The following is a 19,355-nucleotide window of genomic DNA, read 5'->3' on the forward strand; positions in this document are numbered from 1 at the left end:
TTATTGATTGTTTTTGAATAAAAGCTTTCTCTCACAAACCAGTTTCTGCTTCTGTTTGAATCTGAAGTCATCATAGTCCTGTATTTGTTGTAGGGTTTTTTTTTTTGTTTTGGTTTTGTTTTGGGGTTTTTTTGCAAGAGGAATAGTTAGTTGTCACAAATTCGGTATTGTGAGTTTACATCATTGAGCGAATGAGCTATGAAGATGTTTATTGAAACACATATACTGGTAGATATATACAGAAAATGAGCAAAACTGGCGAGGAAATTTATGAAAGGAAAACAAGCTGAAAATATTGCAATAAAATGAATTACTACATATACAATGAATTTGTGTTCAGTGTGAAAGTGTATTAAGCCTTTATTTTTCCTAAAAATTCTTATCATGGCTACCAGTGTAGTCCGGATATCAGCTACTACTGTCATTTACATATTCTGACCTGGATTAGACTCAGATCCTGTAACACTTAGGCATGTGCTGAACTTTACATGCATGTGTAATGCAGTTGCGGCTGATGGGACTGATCACGTGCATAATAAGCTATGTGTAAGTATTTACAGGATCTGGGCCACATATGGCCCAGGACTTAAAACACATCCGGTGGCAACCATGAAACCTGTGTACACTAGCGCTTCCACAGAGGCTAACGATGGTACAAAATTTTGGCCCAAAAAACCTTGTATGTATTTCTACCTCTGTCTCTATCATCTGTCTTTCCTCTAGTGTATGCACAGACTAAATGTATACCTCCAGTTTTAAAATAGCATATTTAGTATACAACTTAATTTGATTATATAATTAAATGATAAATTAGAAATTATGAAAATGAAATGCATGCATTAATTACAACTTCTTAATCAGGTATTTTCAAATATGGCAAAGCTATCTGACCTAATAGAGCTAATTGTAATGTTGAAAAAAATTGTAAGAGGCAATTATAAGGATGGGGGGAAAAAAACCTGTTTAAATCATAATTTTTTTTAAAGTAGTCATTACTTGTTATGCTTGCATAGCTCAGACAGTTTAAATGATTTTATTCAAAATCCTTTGGACAGAGAATGACCATAAAAAAGCAGTTTTGGGGATATCTCTGAACAATATTACAGGACCTTTTTCATAAGCGAAAATCTACTACTTTTTCACATCTCTCAAACACCTTGGCCTATAAATCTGAAACATTTCAAGAAAAAAATCAGTAGTGGAAGACTCTAACACATGAACATTTTTAAGAAAAATGAATTTTAAAAGAAGAAAATAAAGGTGGTGAGAGATCAAAATTGGAAAGAATGATCTGCACCTTAGTTAATTTGTATGGAGACCGAGGTAGTAATCCTGGCAATAGTACATATCACACCGCTGCATCTCATCGTAATATGAATATAGGCTACCATTGAAGAGACTGTTTGTTTCTAAGTATCTGGAGAGCCAGGTATTGGAACACAATACAGGTATCTTATTTTAATGAGTCATATTAAATAGTGGAACAATATGGATATAAAATAACTTGATGTGACACATACATCAAGTTGTGACAGGAAATAGCGACTCTTGTTAAAAACTGCAGAAGCAAATGGCAATTGGTATTGGGCCAAGAGGCAAAATAAAAAGCAACAGAACAAAATGAAAATTGAAACCTTCTTGGTTTAGCTTCTATTTGTAAATATACGGGTGGTACGTTTAGACTATCCTTTTCTGATGGGAGTTCTAATCATTGAAGGAAAACAGGCATAAACTCTGAATTGTCTATTTATTGACAAAGAATAGGAGATGTTTCTCTTGCAGTGTAATGACCCAGTCCTGCTAACCCTTGGTGCAAGTAGTCCCCTTGACATAAAATCTGTAGGCTTGAAACCAGGTTAGGAAGATGTCTAAATGAAACATACATTGCCATTAATGAACTGCTTCACATTAATAGTTCATATGTTAGGTCACAGAGATGTGGTACATTGCTGCAAATTGGGAATGATCAACATTCAAGGGTTTTGAGGAGAATTTTTGGTTTGGTTGGGGGTTAGGTTTTTTTTACATTTAATCAAAACTATATCCTATGTCTTCTCCTCAGCGGCTTGGAGGACAAAAATCACAGAATCATAGCACTGGAAGGGGGACCTGAAGAGGTCTACTAGTCCAGTCCCTTGCACTCAAGGCAGGACAGAGTATTATCTAGACCATCCCTGAAAGGTGTTTGGAGATTTTTAAGAGCAGGTTAGACAATGACTGATTCCACAACCTCCCTAGGCAATTTATTCCAGTGCTTAACTACTGTGACAGGAAGTTTTTCCTAACATCCAACCTAAACAGCCCTTCCTGCAATTTAAGCCCATGATTTCTTGTCCTGTCCTCAGAGGTTAAAGAGAACAATTTTTCTTCCTCTTCCTTGTAACAACCTTTTATGTACTTGAAAACTGTTATCATATCCAGTTTTCTCTTTTCCAGACTAAACAAACCCAATTTTTTCAATCTTCCCTCATAGATCATGTTTTCTACACCTTTAACCATTTTTGTTGCTCTTCCCTGGACTTTCTCCAGTATGTCCACATCCCTTCTGAAATGTGGCACTCAGAACTGGACACAGTACTCCAGTTGAGGCCTAATCAGCATGGAGTAGAGCAGAAGAATTACTACTTGTCTTGCTTAAAGCTCTCCTGGTAGCATCCTATCTTCTAAGTATTAGACAACCATTCACTTGAAGTTCTTGAACCCAATTACCTGCATGCACACAGAGCAAAATATATTTATCAACCTTGGCAAAACTTCTTGGTTTCCTTCTAGGAACTGGTTTAGCTGGATTTTTTTGGGGGGGGATAGCAGAGATTTTTGAAAGGACAGATTTTTAAAGATGCATATTGTATTGATGGATTCTCCACTTGGAAGTATCTCTGTTTAGTGCTACTGAATTTGGTGGGATTGACAAGAGACAAAGACACTATCCTATGGATGATATTTCACACTTAAGTAAATGCTCTCCTCTCATATATCTAATGCCAAGCCTTTGTATCCTCAGTACTGCTTTGTGTACTTCTACACAGTAATGGGAGACGGACAATTAGCAACAGAAGTTTTTCATGAAGTGTGGAATTAATTAAAAAAAGAACATTAAAATAATCCAAAAATTAAATTATTAACATGACACAGGATTTCAGTAGCAGAGTAAAGGAACTGATTTTTTTAATATTAAAGAAGTTATGCCAAATATAGATAACTTAATTAATGAGAAATAAAGGCAAAGTAAGTGAAAAAGGACTTTCAGATTCCTTCCCACTGACAAAGTATACTGGTTGTGAGAGCTAGGTATTTGTTATAAACATAGCAGAAATCAGTAATAAAATCTCACTTGTAGCTTTAAATTCAGTTGCTTCCAAACCACCTATATGGTTAATCTGAAGACATATATTTGCAGTAAAGTTGGAAAACTTAATCTGCACATTTTCAGCCTGGAGCTGACCTTCAAATCTTATTTTCGTATTAACTCATTCACCAATGGCATAAAAATAAGGATCCTAGCAATATCTGCTGAAGGGCTGATTATCATCATTATTGGGAACTCTGAGGGACATGTACTTGGTTAAATAAGTTCTTAGTGCACATCTCCTAAAAGCCAAAGATCAAGGAGGGTCTGTGAACAACAACACTGACGAATAATTTCAAAAGTAACTGATAAATGAAGAATTTAAAATAGCAACAAGCCCTGGGATTTAGTGATAGTTAAGTCATTAAAGACTTTACTAAATCCGTCTCCACTGAATGACCGATGTGAAACCCGGTTGATGGGAGTCAGGTAGGTCAGAGTAAGAGAGAAATTCAAAACTAAGCCAAGAGGCACGTGCTCAAATAATTCAGAAACAAGTGAGAGCAAGGAAGTTAGAAAAAGTCCTAAAAATCAAAGGACCCAGGGTAATTTTTTGAAAATAGAAATCCGTTATTAACTAAAGAATGATTAAAAGTAGAGGGGAAGAATCATGGAAGCCAGAAAGTTATTAACATTGAAAATGGGGATGTCTGTAGAAGGAAACACATTTCTTTTTAAATAATTGGAAGGAGTACAATCCAAAAGGACAAACATTACATCTAATTTTACTGTAAATATTGAAGCCATCACCTACACTAGTGAAACAGGCTCACAAAAAATAAATGGCAAAAGAGAAAGAAATTGAAGGTTCATAAGGGATTAGCACAGCCAGCATCACACCTTGCAGGATGCAGAGCTGACGGACCACATCAAAAGTCACATTAAAAAATAGTCAGCTCATCCTAAGGGAGGAAACTTTCCAACAGAGCTTTTGGAAGAAGACACAAAAAATGAAATAAGTTTTTGAAAAAAGCAAGTAAGCGGTAACAGCTGAAACTGGCTTTTAAAGTAGGAAATGTTTTGGAGCCTAAGAATGCATCAGCTTGGAGATTTTCTTTTTCCTTTCACTGCCCACAGTTGGTCAGTGTTACATCAGGTACCTAACATGGTGCTTGTTTGCTGCTGGGATGATCCACGGAGAAAGAGGAGTTAATCATACAACATCAAAAAGTGTGCTGGGGATGTAACAAATGAAAACACAAGGTGGTTCTTGTTTATGATATCATTCAGATGTGACATGAGTGACTATTAAACAGTAGAGGGCATTGGGTAATAAAGGACAAGTGTTGGAGCAATAACAATTTGTGGATGTACAGTTATGGGATGTGTACAATTTGGTTCTAGTTTTTTTCAAGTATTAAATTAGTTCACTTCTAGTTCACCATTGTAGTTCACTAGAAATGTTTTTTAGGACTGTACTGAGTTCTGTATATGCCTTCCCACTCATTTTGTTTCTTTCAAAAGTAATTTGTAAGTACGACATAGACAAGATACTTATTCTAGTAGCTCTGTTTGACCCAAGTCTTTTGTTTTCTGCAAGTTACAGAATTTGTCAACCCTCAACAAAGGGTCTCTTTTTGCAAAGACAGCAGACAGCCCAACCTAGATTAAACTGGCATGGATGTAAATTCCTGAAAAGGGAATCTTTTAAAAATTTTTTTGGAGATTTCTGATGTTAGTTATGCACCTTGGATACCACAAATTGTTTAAACTGCTTGAGTTAGAAAATATTTCATCACAAGACACTTGTTCAAAGCCTATATTTTAACACGCATTCCACTATCAAAGGTCCCATTGCACTGTAAAACTATTTCTTACTATATCTCTCATACCATTGCTCCACTGACACACAGGTTCTAAGGCAGTGGTTCTCAAACTTTTGTACTGGTGACCCCTTTCACGCAGCAAGCCTCTGAGTGTGACCCCCCCCCCCCACTTATAAATTTAAAATACTTTAAAAAATATTTAACAGTATTATAAATACTGGAGGTGAAGTGGGGTTTGGGGTGGAGGATGACAGCTTGCGACCACTCATGTAATAACCTCGTGACCCCCTGAGGGGTCACAACCCCGAGTTTGAGAACCCCTGCTCTAAGGTCATGCAATGGCAAAAGCTGCAATCAGACCCTAGGAGTCCTGACTCCCAGTCTATGCAAATGGTCATAGCCCATATACCCTCCCCAGTTCTTTCCATTGATTGGCCTGGCTAGGAGTATCAGAAGTCTGAGAAAGTATAATCCCAGTACTTGTAAACCATACATTTTAAAGCCTGCCTCCATTAGGCACTCTGCCCCTTTGAAAATATATAAAACAGCTTATTTTGTAATTGAATGCTATTTAAAGTAAATATATTGATTCCAAACATGCCTTTTCTACTGGGTAAAATGGCCAAATTTAACCATGCTGATGTGTTCCAGTATCGGCTAAATCACTGTGTTCATTTCCAGGCATTAAGAAAAATACTGAGAACTCTCTAGTGTTGGTTTATGTGGAAGGGGGAGACATATTAAACTTATAAGGGGAACAGCCTGTGTCCAGTACTCCAGTTAGAATCTTGTTCATTTCTTTATAATTTCTCTATATACATGCTATAGAGATTTATCAAATAATGTCAGCTCAGCAGTGCAAAAAAGCCCCCCTCCCTTGGTCTTAAGAAACTACTTTGAGGACTCTTACATAACAAGTTGATGTATAGAAGTTCTCTGATCATCCCCTTTGATTTTTGATGAAGCAGTTCTGGGAATTTTTCTTTTATATCTGAAGTGCAATAAGGATCAAAATGCTAATTGTAACTTGTTGAGCCTCAATGCTTGCTGTTGAACAGTTATACTCAGCATCTGGATAAAACAAAAAATCTCTGAATTAAATATGGAAGAATATTAGTACAATGCTATCCAAGGAATGCATTAACCTCTGTTTTCACAGGCTTATTTCTTAACTATAAAATTGTCCATAAGCTGAAATTTTTCACACATCAGTCCAAGGAGTGAATTTTTAACAATTTGTGGGGAAGTGAAAATTAATTTGCCTGTTGGAAAGGTTAATGCTGTCTCAGCTTTGTGTACCTGCTGTCCATAAACAGTCTTATTCATACAGGGCCATAGCTGAGCATAATGTTTTATGGACAAATAAGAAATACAGTCCATGCCCTAAGAAACTTGGTCAATGTCAATTAAACCTTACTTATTTTGTTCTACTGACTTGCAGTATTCTCTCCTCAAACTAAAACTAACTATGGACTATTGTGCCTTCTGTTATGATGCTCCATACACTTAAGATACTCTTTTCCTGCAGTGTGACAAGCAATCTTGCTCTAAAACCTCAAAATCTCCTAGAAATATATTTTTCAGTATCTTTCACCAAATACCATCTGTCTTTGCTCTTATGCCTCACCTCACAATCACTTAATTTAGCTCATGTTTTGTTATTTCACACTGTAATTGACAAAGAGAAAATACATTTTTAATTTTTCTAATTTAGGTATTAAGCTCTTCTTCCCAGAAACCTTGTCTTAATACATGCCTTTAAAATGTCGCGCACACACTAATGGCGATAAAAGAAAAATACTAACAGCCCAACTTTTGCATGGAAATTGCTGGTGTAGCAATGCACAATAGGTGTACTTCTGCTTTTATTGACACAGTCAACTTTGTTTTTGGAGTATTGGGTACAGTACCTAAAATCAGAAGCAATGTTTGAATAAAGTTTTGAAGATGCACCCTCAGGTGAGTCATATCAATAAAAGACATGTTTCTGATGAATATAAATTCTTGAAGGATTGTGAAATAGTTTCTTTTGGCCGGTAGTTATGAATATATAGAGAAGAATTGTTAGAGGTCTAAAACTTAAATATAATTATACTTCTTGCTTTTTAGAGAGCATATTGTGGCCAGTGCAGTGAAAGGATATGGGGTCTCGGAAGGCAAGGCTACAAGTGTATCAACTGCAAATTGCTGGTCCATAAACGCTGTCACATACTTGTTCCACTGACCTGCAAAAGGCATATGGTAAGTTTGTATTCTGTATAAAGCTAATGTGTTTTACCACCTCCAAGTTCATTATTTCCAAAGAGTATTTCCTAACTGACAAAATGATGTTCATGTATGCAGGTCACCAGGTTTGTAAATGGAGAAGGGGAGGGGTGTGTGTTTTGTGATCAATGAAGACAGAGTGAGGAAAGCAGACCTTTGTGCTGTGAATAAATACAAACAGACTTGGATTTGAAGTTCTTATTAGTTCACAAGAAAGTATTTATTTCACAGATATATGAAGAACACAGTTTGAAAAAATGTTTTCAGTTGTATCCTTTGTCTCATGGGAATTTCTGCAGAATTAAGAAGCTCTTTTTTGTTTTTACATCTCCATTTATCATTTAGACATCTCCCCTGGGTCCTGCTGCCATTTTAAACTCAATCCATTAAATACTCACCTTCTCCTGATCTGTTTACCCATCTCCTTTATCTATTTGTATTGACAACTCCAGTATACTTTCAAGGCCTGGTCCCCACTAAGCCCCCACTTCGGACTAAGGTACGCAAATTCAGCTACGTTAATAACGTAGCTGAATTCGAAGTACCTTAGTCCAAACTTACCGCGGGTCCAGACGCGGCAGACAGGCTCCCCCGTCGATGCTGCGTACTCCTCTCGCCGAGCTGGAGTACCGGCGTCGACGGCGAGCACTTCCGGGATCGATCCGGGATCGATTTATCGCGTCTAAACCAGACGCGATAAATCGATCCCAGAACATCGATTGCCTGCCGCCGGACCCTCCGGTAAGTGTAGACGTACCCATAGACTCAAAACTTTGGTGTCCTCTCCTTCCAATCCTCAGCCTCCTCCAAACCTGTCCTGTATTCGGTATCTTACTAGTTACTTTGGTTTCTTCCTCTTTAATATCAACCAAATCCATCTTTTCCTCACCATTCCAACTACTGAAACACTTTTTCCATACATTGCCTTGATTACTTGATTCTTTGCCATCCTATTCATTCCTGCTTATGTGGAGATTATATTTGAGTCAAACATACTTGCTACTATATCTGCTCTAACAGTTCTACATGTCTTATGTTAATGGTTGAGAACTCGTTACAAGAAGAAAACTAAAACTTTTATGTCCTTTATTAATGAATGCAAGACCTTTTGGAACAATGGCAGTATTTCTTATTTTTAGCTGGGGCAGGGAATATGCTGATGGTTTAGACTGTCTATATAAATTCACACTAAACATGGATATATGGAATGGCTGCAGTTTCACATGATACAGTCTCAGAAATCTTTAATTCTGTTTGTGTGTATTTTACAGTAAAATATGCTGGATTTAGTTTTAAAAGAGAATTATTAAACATGAGATTTGTTTACACTGCACTGTGCAGGGGGCAGATGGACTTTTTGTAGAGGCTTTTTATAATTCATTACAAACCATTCATGTTCTGATAAGTATCTGTAATAACCCATTACCTGTCCTGGAAGCTTCAAGTGTAAATTTCTAGCTATAAATTATCTATATAACAAGACAAACTTGTTTAAAAACTTTAGGAAGCCATATTCAGATGGTATAAACCAGATTACATTAATTGATGGATATTTTTTCTGTAAATTCTGTATTTTGCCAGGATTCGGTCATGCCTTCCCAGGAACCTCAATTAGATGATAAAAATGATGAAGTTGACCTCCCCTCAGAAGAAACTGATGGAAGTAGGTATTTTTCCCCACTAGTGTGGAATTGATATACTTGCGCTTTTGGATGTAACTATAGTCATAATAGGAACCATGATACTAACTCTCAGTGCTACCATTATTAGTAATAGTAATTTTTAGTATGTTTGCCATGTTGGTTCCAGGATATGTGAGACACAAGGTACGTGAGGTAATATCTTTTATCAGATCAAATTCTGTTTGTGAAAGGTACACACGCTTTCAAACTACACAGAGCTCTTCTTCAGGACTGGGGAAGGAAATCGGAGTGTCTGAACTAAATACAAGTTTGGGATAGATTGTAGGAGGACGTTGGAAATGGAGTGGGCAGTAAAGATTAGACTGTTATGCAAAAGGGGTTTGAAGTGGCCCATTAGAGGTTAGCAAGCAGGTGTGTATTATAAATGGTTGTAATGAGCCATGAAACCAGTGTCTAGCAGTGTTCTGAATTTAAGTTTTTAGCAGGAGCAATGGAAGCTCCCTAAAACTGGGTAGGGGGAGCCACCGGTGCCCGAACAATGGCCACGCTGCCTCTTGCCTCGAGGCCCCATCCTCTGCTCGCTCCTCCTTCCCTCCCCCTTGCCCTTACGACCGGTAAAAATTGATGGGACCGTGACCCCTGATCCCCCTCTATTCTGGAACCCCTCGTTTCTAGCCTCGCTTTTTGAAGTTTCTGTGCAGGCTTCCTTTGGGGACGTGTATTGGAAGATCAATTATGGAGTCATAGCTTTGTGAAAAGTGCTTGCCAACAGGTGATAGTGTTTTCGTCTTTTATCCTTTTTCTGTGAGAGTTCTTTTGAGAGCATTCTGATTGTTTGGTTTCACCCACTTAGTTGTTGTTGTTTTGTTGAGGCATTTGATGCACTGATTAAATGCACCATGTTGTGATAGGCAAGTGTAGGACATATGATTCTTGCAAAGTGTGTTGTGAGGGGCATTGATCATTGTAGCAGTGAAGTATGTCTGCAGGTTTTGCATCTGTTTTTATGGCAGGATCTGATGCCACTTTGAGTTGGTGTGTCCTGGTCTGTGGGGAGCATTCTTCTGATGGTGAGATTGGCGTGATTAGGGAGGAGTTTGAAGGCGAGATTAGGGAGTTGTTTGAAGGCCAAAAGAGGGGGTTCAGGAAACATTTCTTTCAGGAACTGGTCCCCATCAAATGTGAATTGTAATTATTTGATGATACCCTGTATGGGTTCCAGTGCGGTTTGATAGGTGACCGCTAGGTTTGTGTAGTCAGTGGGTTTTTTCTGTATTGAAGCAGATTCTCCTCTGGTATTTGGGTGGCCCTTTCCTTGATGCAATCTACTTCTCTGATGGAGTGTAAATTAGGTGACCAGATGTCCTGATTTTATAGGGACAGTCCCGATTTTTGGGTCTTTTTCTTATATAGGGTCCTATTACCCCCCCACCCCCTGTCCCGATTTTTCACACTTGCTGTCTGGTCACCCTAAGTGTAAATTGGTCCAATAAAAGATATAACCTCACCTACCTTGTCTCTCTAATAATTAGTATTACAGTAGTGCCTCGTGGATCAGGACTCCATCATGCTAGGTATTATATACACATGTAATAGAATCCTTGTCCCAAAAATCCTACATTCTTGCCATGCACTCTGCCTCAGTTGTCCTATATGTAAAATGGGGGTTGTAAGGCTGAATCAGTTACTGTTTGTAGAGCATTTTAAGGCAGGTGCTATAGAAATGTCTAAAGGTGTGTAAGTTTGGGGGTGGGTGGGGTTGTAGTTTTTCACAAATTTTAGAGCCTACAGCTTGTAAATTTGTTATAAATATACATTGCTAGTTAACTTGGTAATATTTGCAAGGAGTACAGAGGCAGCTGAGTATGTTACGGAAAGGGAGATCTTTAGCCTTCAGGTTAGGATGTCTGACTATTTGTACATTAAGATGTCTGTAACCACTCCTACCTCAAGGCTTCGTCTTTCATCCACAGTCTTTCTTACTGAAGAGGACTGGATAGGACACTCTGGGCCTGTCAAACATGGTTCAGCAAGTTAAAGGGTTCACTGTTAAGTGCCAAAAGGTTCCTCTTCCCCTATTCCAATGTTGAACCCTCTTCAGCACCCTTAGTATGTGCTATCAAGATTATGACAACTAAGTGAAAGAATCCTACCTAATGTCCCATGGGGCAAAGTAAACTGATTTTATGGTTTTTCTGCTATGTGCAGGATAGTCTTGGCAATCTACTTGTTCTGTTTATCCACTTTGTCTTGCAGTCCCTTACATTCCTTCAACCCGGAAACATGACAACATTAAAGATGACTCTGAGGTATTTTTAAAATTATTTTTAAATTAATATTTACATTTTCTGTACATAATGTAGCTATAGTTTATAGACAGTGTTTTCTTCTTACTGTATATCTCCTTTTTTTTCCAGTAGAGGAAATCTGGGTCTCCCACCCCAAAATAATGTATTTGGTGATTTTAATGGATTTCTCAGAGTTTCTTTTGTTTTCTGTTTATATTGTCTCGATCACAAAGTGTGAAAGACTTTATTTCCCCATTCATATTGGAACAACTATGATTTATCTGAGGGTTGCAATTTATTGGTCCTTGCCTCTGAATTAGCAGCTTACAGTGGTTTAACATTATTTCAGTTCTTTGCTGTTCTCCTCTCTAATGCATGTACACTGCTTATCACCCTCAGGCCACCCCTCCACAGACTAAAATTATGAATCTTGGTCCAGTGTCACTGACAATGTAAGTCATTATCTATCCGGTTTGCTCTGAAATTTTGCAGATAAATAATACGCACTCAATTATAAAGGGCCCCAAAGAAATAAAAGTAGAATAATGTACGCGTACGTTTTATTTTTTAGTTCTTTTGTAGAGGGTCTAACAGCCTCTCTGCAGACAAAGAATGTTATTCCCATGGAGCACTTGGACAAATCCCAGTGCACTTTAAATAAACCTAACGGGCTTCAAAACAATAGCTTTAAAAATGCTGCTGGCATATTTAAAATAAATAAAGGGCACTTTACAGTTTGGATTCCCCCTTTCAACAAAACTGCACCATCTATTCTCCACTACAATCACTGCCACTGCCAGTAATTCACACATGAATGGCTCTGGTTATTGCATAGATTGCCTTGCTTTCGATCATATATGTTTTTAAGAATCATCTTAAGTAAACACAGAGAGGCTAAAAGGTGTACATTGGAATGACTACAGAAAATTTAGTTACATTATCTGAAATAGTTTTGTTTGTTTGTTTATTTATTTATTTATATTGCAGTAGGACCAAAAGGCCCAATCAAAATTGAGGTCCTCTTGTGCTAGGTGCTGTACAAATGCATAGGAAGACACCTGGCCCCTGTCCTAATCAGCTGTTCCCATTTTTTCTACCTTGTAGATGAGTGCTACTAAATTGAAATAGCATATCCTGCACAGAGAGAATGTGGCATGCTGGAACCTTGCTGACTAGAACCTTTAAGCTCAGTGCAATCTCTTTTAATAACAGTCAATCCTAGATCAAGACTCCTTATATAAACTCTTCCCATAGATCGGCAGAACCTTGATCTGGCTACTAGTACAGTAGTATGAGGTCAAATAAAAATAGACCATCAAAAGTGTTGAAGCATTGTAAACATTGGTAACGGGGTATAACTGGGGCACATACTGTACTTTTGCTTAACTCTTTCCGACTGCTTGATTTTGAATGTCTCTAAATCTGTCATTTCCAGTCAGCAAAATTGTGTGGTTTTATTTAATGCCAAGACATCTCTCCAGGGGACAAAATAGTTATTTCTATCTTCTTTAATAAAGCTTCAATCAAAATAATATATTCTCCATTTTGAAATCTCTTCCACAAATATTCACTCTTGGGAAATCAGCATGGTCCTGACCAGCAACTTGAATTTCGCTACAGCTGTAGTGTGTTTGACATACCCTGAAACTGCTTAACCTCAAGCCAAGGCAGATGTACTCAATTAGCAGAGTATGGTTTCTGTATCTTTCTTTCTGCTTAGATCTTCTTTATTAATTTGTATCTCCGTATCTTTCAGAATGTGCAAGACCACTGTTCACTCACATACAGAGCTCTAGCCAAAGAAGGGCTAACAATCCAAGAATTGAATTCAGACCCTCTTTGCTTGGTCAGAGTCTTTCATTTTCCAGAGTAGGAAATACAAGAATTTTCATGTGGATGGATACTATATAGCTGTAACCAAAATCCTGTGAATGAGTATTTAAAAAAAAAATACTTGGAATTTCCAGGGCTTACAGTTGTACAGAAAACCTAAAGTGGAAATGCTTAATGCTTAGAAATGAGTGCTCAGTGAGACAAAACTTTTTTCCACTGTGTGAATAATAAAAGAGTTGCATACCATTTCCCTTGTCCTGATTTTTATCATCAGAAAAGGAACCTGGTTGTAGGACTCTTATTTTAAATTTGTCTCTGTCTGACTTTGGACTTTTATCACCTTGGGATTTAAGTCTCTGAGGGTCTGTCTTGACTAGGAAAAGTGGTTGTGTTTAGCTATAATGTATAAAGTAAGCATGACCTAAACTTGACCACTTTTTCAAGACAAAAGCTCCATGTGGGGAACCTGACTGGATCAATACTTGGTAATGTAATAGAGACCCTGTCACCTCTAGGCCATTAATGTAAATTTCTGCTCTGAGCTGTATAAAATAAAAGCTGATTCCAAGGCAGTGGGTTCTACAGGCACACTGTACAAATGTAGAAATCGGTTTGCATGTTAAAAAGCAAGTTACCCCAGTAAAAAACAGAGTATGTAATAATCTTAGATGATAGGTCTGCCAGGAACTGTTGGCTCTGTCGCATGGTAGACTTCCTGGCTGGTTGTTTTGAACAACCAGCATGTCAGGCACTGGCAAACCAGCCACCATTGGCCAAAATAGCACTTTAGTATAATGGCACTTTACATGGTGTGGTGAGCTGCTGAGGATAATTGCATAGATATGTATGGTCCTGCAGCAGTTCACCTGCAGAATATGGGAACATTCAGAATTTATTCTTAGTAACATGTTTTTAATTAAGGTGAAATGTTCAGCAAGCTATTCCCTTGAAAAAAAATAACTGGCACCCATAATAGCAAGTAGAAAAATTATACCAAGGAAGGGTTTAAAAAAAAAAAAAAAAAAAGACTTGTTTTAGGGCTGTATCATTCTTGTACTATTTGACAAATCGGTGTTTGACTAGCGTGCACATTGAGCAAATCCTGACTCTGTTCAGAGGTTAAACTTGTTTGTGCTAACAGTTCTTAGTTAAGAAGACTTGAACTGTTTCTGAATATGTATCTGTTTGTCTTTATACAGGATATCAAGCCAGTTATTGATGGAATGGATGGAATTAAGATTTCTCAGGGGCTTGGACTACAGGACTTTGACTTAATCAGAGTTATTGGACGTGGAAGTTATGCCAAAGTTCTTTTAGTACGGTTAAAAAAGAATGATCAAATTTATGCCATGAAAGTAGTGAAAAAAGAATTGGTCCATGATGATGAGGTAAAAGTCTGTGTTTAAAATTTAAAATACTGAATTGATTCATGGTTAGGTATTGTCGTTGGTTCTAACTGGTGAATGAAGGAAAATGTATTAAAAATGTGACTGAAATTTTGAACAAATATTTTGTCATGTAGTGGAAGCTTCACTGACTAGTAACTTAGTTGGTGGCATCAATTGCCTACATGAAGTATGGCACAGATTGGTTCTGGGAGAAATGTCCACTACCTCCGAAGTAACTAATACAGACTAATTGGCTAGCAGTCTTAGAAAAACACAAATGAATTTTTTCTAATAAACCTGGATATTATCAAAGTCTAGCCTTTAATTTGTTGGTTAAATAGAGCATTGGGTATTAAATAGTCTGTTCATCTGCGACTGAAAGGATAGCAAGATGTTGCCTCCCTCCCAATTTCAGCTTGTAGTGTGTCAGAAGAAACTAATTAACAAATGCTGAACTTCACAACAGGAGCTGAACTTACATTTTTATAATGTTTTTTATTTTTATAGAAATAAATCCTCTGAGAGTGCATTTTGGGTGTGTACACACACACACACACACACACACACACACACGTAGAATAGGGTGACCAGATGTCCCGATAAAATCGGGATTGTCCCAATTTTGAGCAGTTTGTCCCGCGTCCCGACCGAAGTACGGTTAGGACGCCATTTGTCCCGATATTTTTTTTCGGGCGCTTTTTTTTTTTTTTTTTTTTTACACTCACCCATCCGGGTCTTCGGCAGCAATTCAGCGGCGAGTCCTTCAGTCGCTGAAGGTCTTCGGCGGCATTTCGGCAGTGGGTAATAAACCTTGCCGCCAAAGGAAGCACCTGCCGCCGAAATGCCGCCAAAGACCGTCAGCGACTGAAGGACCCGCTGCCGAATTGCCGTCGAAGACCCGGACGGGTGAGTGTAACAATTAAAAAGGCGCCCCTCTCCTCTCCCCCCCCCCCCCCCGCGGCGGTCCCGATATTTTCCACTTAGCATCTGGTCACCCTAACGTAGAAGAGAAGTACATGTAATATAAAACTACAGATCGTTTTTCACATTTAGTAAATCACTGGCTTTTAAAAGGGGCTACATCAACATGATTTATTTTTTTTCGAGAGTCAATTTAAAAAAAAAATCCAGTCACCGGTGGACCAAGGGCATGTCCTGTTGTGTTTTTTTTTAAATTGCTTTAAAAATATGTTGTAATAGTTTCTTCGGTGAGGTAGGGAGTGACAGATTGAGAGGAAACCATGAATTTGACTGATACCAAATGCATTGAGTAAATGAACTGGAAAAATGAAGAAAATATTTTTCATTAGCTTCTTTCCGTATTAGTAGTCTAACTTCTGGCTATAACAGATACATATTTTTCAGACACAAATGTGATTTTCAAGTTGGCAGTCTTAATTCCATGGCCTCTGGAAAACTGGTTTACAAAAGCCAATATTTTGTTGTAAAGAATTAAAAAAAAAAAAATTGGTGGTGGTGGTGGTAACCAGTTTCACTAGTTGTTGTACTTGTTACATTCCAGAGACTGATTTTAGAAGAGTAAGGCTACATACAGGGCCGGCTCTGGCTTTTTTTGCCGCCCCAGGCAAAAAAGCCTCCTGCCGCCGCCCCCCCCCAGCGCTGGAGCGCCGGGGGGAGGGCGGTGAGCCCGCCGCGGCTCCGCTGGCGGCCAGAGCGCCGGGAGGAGGGCAGAGAGCCTGGCCGGGGCTCCGCTCTCCCCGGCGGCCAGTCCGGCCGGGGCTCCGCTCTCCCCGGCGGCCAGAAAGGGATAAGAAAAAGTTGCTTCACAGTTACATTGTTTCTTCAATTGTTTCTTTCAGTGACAGTGAAAGGTGAGGAGAAATATTTAGTCAGCTTTGTAGTTGCCTTTGAGAACTAGTTGAGAATAGTCTATCAGTTATTTTGGATTGTGACCTCGCACATCATAACATAGAAACTTGATCTAATTGCTGCTGTTTGCCACAAGCTAGCATCTATAAGAAATGGAATTTTATGAATACATATCTAAAGTGATGGAAATTTCATTTGATAGTGTTTCAATGGTAAATAAAATGCATTACTTACTAATGTTTTCCTCTTTCAAATATCAGTGAATTTAGAATGCATCGAACCTGCTAGTGCTTTGTTAGTTAGTGTTGTAGTAGCCGGAGTATATTCAAAGGTTGTCTTCACCCATGTGTAACTGAAGCAAATCCCCCCTGATTTAATTAGAACTGAAGTTAAAGGAACTGAAAGGAAATATCCTGTTGAATGCTCATTCAGAGTATGTTGTCAGGCTAAAAGTAATACGTTTTAAAAAAACAAAATTCATTAACTGTCTTTTTACCTAGTTACCTTATTATGTGAAAGACAACTTAGAAATACCTATCACAAAGCACCAGTTATTAAAGCTGAAAGAATTTTTAAAATCTAATTTGCTTTATGCTGTTCATGCTGTTTCTTTTGATTTTTTTCCCTTAGCCTAGGAAGTGAAAATAATGTCCCTTTCCCCCCCCTTTTTTCGGTAGTTACTAGCTAGTGTCACTCTCCTGTTCCAATGGAAATTAGCACAATGCTACAAAGCTTAGTTTATAGTCATTGTAAGAAAAGTTTACTTGGTGTTTTTAAAAAAAAAAAGACATGAAAACACTTCTATTGCTTGTTTATACTAATTTTTGTATATACATAATTTTTTGCCTGTAATTGACCTGTCTGTGCCCCTTCAAAGGCTATGTCTTTATGTACAGAACCAAATGCATGTTAACACTTGATAGGGATTCCCAACTCCCATGGAGATCTCAGTTGTTGGGCCTAGCCTGGCAGGATAGCACTAAAGATTGCTCTCTGGAGGTTGCAATCTAGCTTTTACCTGCTGGCCCTCACATAAGGGCACCCTGAGTATCTATCCTAGTTGTCTTCGGATTGACTGGAGAGTTGACATGGTGTTGGTCAGCTAGGAACTGGGGAATTCAAGCCCACCAATGCCTAGGGTTTCCTGCCAGTCACTCCTTGATAAGTATTCATGGAGTGGGTGGGGTATTGTGGAATATATGCTGTAAAAAAGACATGGGGAATGCCTACCTATGCTGAGAACAGTTATAGTACACGGCCTTTAGGTTTTGCATTTATGAACAGGTTTGGGATATTTTGTTACCATGGGTCTTGGTTTTGCAATGCTGTTCTAGCATCTATTAAATTTTGGAAATACCAGTAGCTTGTGGTCTCCTTTCTCAGTATTTCACCTTCATAGTTTAGCTGATCACAGAAACCATGTGAAACTCAGTGACTTGTACCCAAAACAAAGCAAATTGTGGCAGCTCCAGCTGACACAAATGGTTATAATGTGATATCCGCTTGCTTCAGGACACTTTGAACCAATATATCATTAATACTTCACATATGTTTTCTTATTTTTTAAACTTCATGACTAGTAAATTTTGTTCAGATTCTTCTGGATATTCAGAAAACCTCTGACAAGCTGTTGAAGCAAAAAAATATTTAGACTTTCTCTGGGCCAAGTTTTTTTCCATCTTTTTTTAAAGAATGTTTGTAACAGTGATGCACTATATATATATATATATGGGAATATAAATGTTGACAGTTTCTTTTCTGGCTTTACCCACAGCAGGGTATCCAACAGTAGTTCTGATTCTCCAAATACTCTATTTCAGGATATTGATTGGGTACAGACAGAGAAACATGTGTTTGAACAGGCATCCAGTAATCCATTCCTAGTTGGTTTACATTCGTGCTTTCAAACAACAAGTCGGTAAGAAAGTTTTGAAGTTACTTTGTTTTGAAAATCTTGATCTTTGTACTAACTGCTTTTCATAAAAGCAACCATGGCAGTTAGAAAGTGTCGTCTTAGTGTTTTGAGACCTTTGGATGCAAGTATTACTATAGCAACCCTTTGTAGAAATAACACAAGATGACTGTGTGGCCTATTTAATAGTATAGTAACATTCAGATATAGAGATGTAAATGGACAAACTTTTAGGGTAGTAAGTTAGCTGTGTCTCTATTGTATGTTTCTGGTCACACAAAATCACAGTCTTAAAAAGCACATACTAGGAACTGTCTCTTCTGACAATATTTATTGGGGCAATTAAGACCGCTTTTCTACATAATTTGGACAATTTAAAGGCCGTTCCTACATATTTATCTAGAAGTAATTTTTTTGTATATAGCTGTTTATTATTATTTTTATGCTTTTGTCACTGTGGCATTTAAATAGGTAGCACAGATTGAGAAAGTTCTTTGGTTCATTTGAGAAAATACTTAATAAATTCTTATCTACTTTCAAATATCAGTGAATTGTTTTTTCTCATCTGCATAAACTGAAATGGTTTATATTTTTTCAGTATTTTATTGCATGCAGGTATTTAATGTGTGGGGGGGGAAATCAAGAGAAATTGTCTTATGCCAGAGTGCATAGGCATGGCTGGAATAATGGATGTTTCCAACAGTTAACTTTTTCTTGTATAAGGGTATTCTTATTCATGGCTGAATTTAGGTACCATAGCCCCTTCAATGCTATACTGACACACATACTCGTCATACAAAATGTTACATGTGTGATATTTGGAAGATTTACTTCCTTGGATTCTAGTCATGTGAGTAGCATGCAGTAGACTGCCTGCATAACCTAAGCAGGCAGATTTTATGCAGTATTCAGTGGATTTATTTTTATTTAGGCTTATGCACGTAGCCATTTAAAAAGGAGCACCTGTTCTTCGTTCCCCATGCATCCTGACTATTCTTAAATACAGAGCCATGAAATGGATCACCTCTGTAACTCTCCCTTCAACCTTTAATCATCATATTCACAGTAACCATAATGACCC

The 19,355-nt window shown here is 37.9% G+C and overlaps 1 protein-coding gene across 1 annotated transcript in view; it reads left to right on the top strand.

Annotated features, from left to right (window-relative positions):
• The window catches only part of PRKCZ (protein kinase C zeta), a 154,172-nt gene that overhangs the window by 95,110 nt on the left and 39,707 nt on the right, over positions 1–19,355 (top strand). Inside the window, exons 6-10 of the mRNA XM_065421210.1 lie at positions 7,225–7,356; positions 8,962–9,043; positions 11,280–11,332; positions 14,344–14,532; positions 18,183–18,280. Coding sequence (XP_065277282.1) covers positions 7,225–7,356; positions 8,962–9,043; positions 11,280–11,332; positions 14,344–14,532; positions 18,183–18,280 — 554 coding nt within the window. The remainder of the gene's footprint in view (positions 1–7,224; positions 7,357–8,961; positions 9,044–11,279; positions 11,333–14,343; positions 14,533–18,182; positions 18,281–19,355) is intronic.

The sequence above is a fragment of the Emys orbicularis genome, chromosome 22, assembly GCF_028017835.1.
Source record: "Emys orbicularis isolate rEmyOrb1 chromosome 22, rEmyOrb1.hap1, whole genome shotgun sequence".
NCBI classification, from domain to species: domain Eukaryota; kingdom Metazoa; phylum Chordata; order Testudines; family Emydidae; genus Emys; species Emys orbicularis.